Here is a 6,003-nt window from a genome sequence, read left to right as displayed (position 1 = left end):
AATATTTAAAATTATGTTTCAATTAAACGGCGATATTAAAATTTAGATGGTTTTATATACAATGTTTTCAGGCCTGTCAAACCTTGTGTTCGGTTTTGTTTTAGGTTTTTCAGATTCCGTGTAATTTATTAATTCCAAAAATATTTAATAATTCTGTATTTCTGATAATAATTTGACAGCGTTTTTTATGTTAAAACAAAAGTGAAGTTTTTGGTGCAGAAATTGATTAAAACCAAATAATTACAATCAAATATCCGATTTCACTTGATTTTATTAATTCCTAAAATATTTAATAATTTTAATTTGGCAACAAAACAGGGGCCGAATTACCGCATTCGATATCGTGTAAATTCGATCGTAATTTTCTGATTTGAGATTACGGCATTCGATATCGAGCATTAAATTTAGTACATTTTGTTATAATTACGATATCGAAATCATTTTTCGATACGATAGTTCATTCGATCGCGAGTGCGGTAATTCGGCCCCAGTACTCATTTGGCTGTGCCGAATCTTATATATTTTGTTTCTTTCTCCATTACCCCTCTTTGGAGTATTTGGCTTCCACAAAGCATCTCGATCTTATACGATTAGTCATTTTTCGTCCTAAAAATATTTTTCAAACTTTTTATCTTATGACTCGATCGCCAATTTGTAATAATATTCGCCAATATTTAAGCTGTTAAGCTCAAAATTAAAAAAAAAAATCCTTTAAAATAATGCTTTTCCTTAAGAGATTTTAAAATGGTGCCGATGCATAGACCTCTCTCGGAACTGTCAGCGTATGGTTAAATTATTGAAAAGAAAAAATTGTAGAAGTTCATGAATAGAAATAAATTTTTAAAAAATTTGTTGCTATGATTTGTGGAAAAATTAAGTAAGACCCCTTTCACACTAGGAAATTTAGTTGCGCAAGTCTCTTGGCCAACAACAAAACAGTATGCAGTATGCAACGATGTATATAAGGCTATAATAGTAAGTTGGACGTACAATGGGTCAAAATCGGGAAAAATATTTTTAAACCCGAATTTATTTTTTTTAACAAAAAAATTTTTTTTGTCATAAATTTGTTTCACAAATAAATTTAAAAAAAAAAAATTTTAAATTAGATAAAAAAATTAAATTTTGTTTACCTAAAAATATTTTTATTTTCAAGTATAATTTGGTGAAGGGTATATAAGAGTTGTTGTTGTTGTAGCAGCAGTGACTGCTGGGTTGACAGTCCTTGGCCGAATGAACTCGGGTCATTCCAGTGTGTAGATCTGGCTGTCGTGGGAATGGTATATAAGAGTCGGCACATTCGGCTGTGCTCACTTACTTGTTATAATACATGCGAGCGAGTACTTTGAGTGGAAATGTTAAATATGTTTTGTTATTATAACAAAAATACATGTACAATTTTTTACATAAATTGTGAATAAAAATTAAATTTCCACTCGTAAAAATTTTGTGCGGATCGATTCATAGTAGACCATAGCTCCCATTAAAGCACCTCTTCCATAAAATACTTTAACGAGCATAAAACTCTTAAAAGTTTGTATCCAGAAAAAAATTCCCATAGTCCCACTTACCAAAGTCACTTGCGAAAATAAATTATTGAAATTTTAAAAGAAAAATGTTTGCTCATTTACTCAGTGTAGGGTATTATGTGGTCGGGCTTGGCCGACTATACTTTCTTACTGGTTTTCTATAGGCACGAGTGATTTAAACTCTTAACAATCTATATACATTTGTTTAGGAACTGTTCATCCTTAAAGCTCAGAAAAAACAATTTCTATATGATTTTGAATTAATATGTAAAAGAAAAGGACATGTATTTATTTTAATATATAACTCTTCGTCTTCGTTAAATAAATGTATATATATTTACATATATTTTGCGTAATTAACATATATGGAGTAAAACAATGCATACAAAAAATATTTAAAAAATAGAATTTACACTAATCTAATGTAACAATATTTTCTAATCTTCGCCTTCGTCGTTTGCTATACTTTTAGCATTACTCTCAGCATCAAATATTGCTCGTTTGCTACGCTTTGAAGCATCACTCTGATATGAATTATTAAATTGATCAGCAGCTCTTTTTCGCAATGCATCTACATCTTCGTCAGCCGTAGAAGCCCATTCGAGTACAATACGTCTACCGTATAAATGAGTACTTTGACTCAAGGCTTCAAATGCCTTTTTGGCATCACTTTTTGTTATAAAATCGACAAAACCAAAGCCACGATGACATTCTTCGCCAGGTGTCATCTTTTTCGGCAAACGTACTGAACGTAATTCTCCAAAGGCTCTAAAAAAGTTTGAAAACTTATAGTAATTAAGGTAATTTAATTTATGAATTACTTAGTTACTCACTTGAAAATATCACGAACTTCTTTAACATTGGCTTGGAAGGGTATATTGCGCACAAGCATCTTTGTACCAGTTTGCTTAGTTAACTCTACCCTTTTGCGTTGACCCTGATTGTTGATGGCTGATCTATATGAATATAAAAACAGATCGATATATGAAAGCAGACATAATAATGTAAATAAAAATCTAACATACTTAAGCACACGATCACTGCGTTTGAGTTCCACTTGATTGCCATCGATGTTGGTAAATTGCATATTCTTTAGAGCATATTCCGCTGTGGCAGATTTCTTAAATTGTATAAAACCATAGCCGAGAGACGAAAAGCTTTTGGGATTTGTGGGATCTTTGCGTTTGGCAATTTCCACTGTGTGTATAGTACCCAAAGATTTAAAATGTTTGTATACAGTTTCCTGTTCCGTTATGAAATTCAAATTTCGCAAGAAAAGCGTGGTGTTAGGTTCAGGCAATTCATCACTATCTTCCGGTTCATTATCATCATTAATAGCTTCTTCATTAACTTGAGCATTTGCGTCTGATTTAGTTTCATTGTCATTTTCTGCTGTGTCCTTTGTTTCTGTAGGTTCAGTTTCAATTTTGGCTACCAAAGGTTCACCCGAAAGGCTAGTACTAAAGGTATCTTCTGGTCCCCATTCCAAATACAAAGGAACATTTTTGAATTTACTGTAGGCTAACTTTTTAAAGGCTTGTCTTGCTTCTGAAGAATCACAATATTCAATAATGGCAGTAACGCCACTGGGTGGCAATACAATTCTACCGATTGGTCCAAATTTACCGAAAATGGGTGTTAAGTCTTGAATGCTGGTATCAGGTGGTAAATTTTTTGCTAAAATTATTGTTTTCGAACGTTTAGCGTTCTGCGAGTCAAAAGCATTTATGCGCACACCATTTTCCTCCAAAAACTTTTTCATTTCTACAACAATTTGTGTTTCTCCCAAAGCAATGCGTACTGCAGCACTTGAACCTCCATCATCGGTGTCCAAAATACGTTGCTTGGAAGTGTCAAACTTTTTAGCTAAAATTTCGGCAACCGCATTTGAGCCCAAGAACAAGGTATTCCAACTCACCGAGTTTTGAGCGGTTTTCTTTAATTTCAAAGCTTTTTTCTGTTTAAAAGTTAGGCTACTATCATTTTCATCGTCTTGCTCTTCGTCATCCTTACTACTCTTGCCGGGAATTAAATGCAGCAAACGACCCTGAAATGTGGTACCATCCAGCTGATTGAAAGCCTGAACCGCATGTTCGGGCATCAAAAAAGTTACAGTACCAAAGCCTTTAATTTTTCGTGTCACAGTATCCACTGGAAGGTTTATCTCTGCTACTGGACCAAATTGTTCAAATAATTTTTGTAAATCATCCTCTGTGGTAGCATAAGCCAGATTGCGAAAGAATATTTTTCCAGATTCCGATATATCTTCTTCATTACTTAAGCTTGATTCTTGGGTTTTCCATTTCGAGTTCTTGTCTGGCATGGCATTGGTTCCATCATCTCCTTTTCCCGCCTGTTTGGCTTTGGTAATTTTATTTTTCTCCGTAAAGTCGGAGAAAAACACCTGCTTACCTTTAATGAAACTCTTATCCTTCAACATGCCCTTGATCATGTCTTTTTCAGTCTTAAAACCCACATAACAAAATCCATGCACATTTTGAGGTAGACGCACAGAGTATGGCTTCAAAGGTTTGAAAAACTTGATAATATCCTGACGTTTGGCTTTATAGGGGACATTATGTATTTTGATAGTAAATAAATCAACGTTGGCTTTTTTAGCTTTTGCTGAATCTGAAGAAACCATCAAGGATTTCATATATTCTAAATCACTTATAGGTTTTTCTGCTATTTTTGTTTCCTCTTCTTCCGGTTCACTATTTTCATCACCACTATCTCCCCTCGCTGATGTGACATCATCCTTAATATTGAATTTTTTGTCAGAGTCCATTTCCTGCTCGTTGATTTCACTTGGTACAGCCTCAGCCGCATCGTTGGCCCATAATGAACGTTTGGTCTCGTGAGCCTTCATAAACTCCTGAAATTCGGGATCATCTTTGTGTTTTCCAATAATTTCATCCAGTTTGGATTGTGTCTTTTCCTTGTGTTTATCTTCCAACGATGTTCCCTTGACTTTTTTCACCAAATCCATTTCCTTTTTATTGTCTTTAGCATATTTACTCCATGATTGCGGTTTATCCTCACTTCCTAAGTTGGCACACATTTCAACGCGTATACGATTGGTTTGTATGCAGGTGTTGTTGAAAAATTGAATAGCCTGTTGGGCTTCATCTTCGGTTTGATAGCCAATAAAGCAAAACTGTCGAAATTTACCATCTGGAGTATATTTTAACTGCATATCGGTGATGTTGCCTTTAGCACCAAAAAGATTTCGCAGTTTATCCTCCGTAATCTAAAGAACATAAACGATTTTAGTGAATTTAAAGGAATTCATCGCAAATACTCTACTTACATTTTTCGGCAACTGTTTAACAATAATCCTCGACATTTTTATTTATTTGTAGCGTGTATTTTTAAGATAAATATTTTAATTTTTTTAACACAGTTTATGCAAAGTTACATTGTTTATGTAGTAAGAAAAGATACACGTGAAATATTCCAGAGATGCCACATTATTCGATTTACATCTGTTTTGATGTTCTCAACCAATGTTACCAACTCTAAAGTGTTCCTTAGGAAAGGTTTGTCGAAAATCGCTAGAAAAATACATGGTAAATATAGCGATATATAAATTCAGTTAAATATAAATAGGTTAACCCTGATTTATTAACAGTATGAAAAAACGACATTCAGTAACAGTTATATGCATAGGGAATTATACGAGACGAGACACTCCGATTTGTCAAACAAAAATACAACAAATCATATGTCTGATACAACAACAAAATACATGCCAGAGATAGGTTTTTGAAAACAGACTTAGGTTTTTGACAATTACGTCTCGTCTCTATGTTACCCTATGGTTATATGGCTTGTATGTTGAAAAATATGTAAGAGAACGATATTAAAAGTATCTGTTACTTGCTCCAGTTGTTACCAGTGATTTTTCAAAAACTTTACCAGTGGATGTTGAAAAATATGAAAAAAGGACTTAAATGTACCTGTTACTTGCTGTATTCAGTAATACTTGTTACCAGTGATTTTTCAACCACGGTAATTAAATCACAGGTATGAAAATAACGCACATCTCTAATCTAGACCCGGTAAATAGTCATCATAAAACGTAATAAATCGACAGGAAAACAGCAACATTTTGTTTAAGTATAGCAACTAGAGCATTGGTAGGCGTTCATATTGTTGAGATTACGAACATTTTCGTGAATTTACACCAGTAATGCGCAGCCCATAGCACAATTGTGCAGAATCAAATCACACGTATTCTTATGCTCTTACATTTTAGTAGTCGTTGTCCACTCAACGAGACAACTAGGAATACGCATGAGCACTGGTGTATGACTTTTTCTTTATTTTTTCAGTTTTTGTGTTTGTAGGTGCACTGAATAAAATAAAGAATTGAATGTGTTGGTGAGAGTAATTGTATTGGTGAGAGGATTTATTTTTGCGAACCTCTGATTTACACGTACACAACCCGAAAGTAAGCAAAACACACAGCAAG

The 6,003-nt window shown here is 33.7% G+C and overlaps 1 protein-coding gene across 1 annotated transcript; it reads right to left on the bottom strand.

Annotated features, from left to right (window-relative positions):
* Positions 1–1,771: 1,771 nt before the first annotated feature.
* LOC135957889 (probable RNA-binding protein 19) lies at positions 1,772–4,987 on the bottom strand. Its single transcript, XM_065508720.1, has 4 exons — positions 4,840–4,987; positions 2,555–4,779; positions 2,363–2,485; positions 1,772–2,297 (listed from the first exon to the last, which is right to left on the bottom strand). The coding sequence occupies exons 1-4, from the start codon at positions 4,873–4,875 to the stop codon at positions 1,967–1,969; spliced, it is 2,715 nt and encodes a 904-aa protein (XP_065364792.1). The 5' UTR covers positions 4,876–4,987; the 3' UTR covers positions 1,772–1,966.
* Between the last annotated feature and the right edge of the window lie 1,016 nt (positions 4,988–6,003).

This window comes from Calliphora vicina, chromosome 4 (assembly GCF_958450345.1).
Source record: "Calliphora vicina chromosome 4, idCalVici1.1, whole genome shotgun sequence".
Taxonomy (NCBI): domain Eukaryota; kingdom Metazoa; phylum Arthropoda; class Insecta; order Diptera; family Calliphoridae; genus Calliphora; species Calliphora vicina.
Note: the sequence above shows the minus strand (reverse complement) of the source record. Positions and strands in the feature narration are given on the sequence as shown.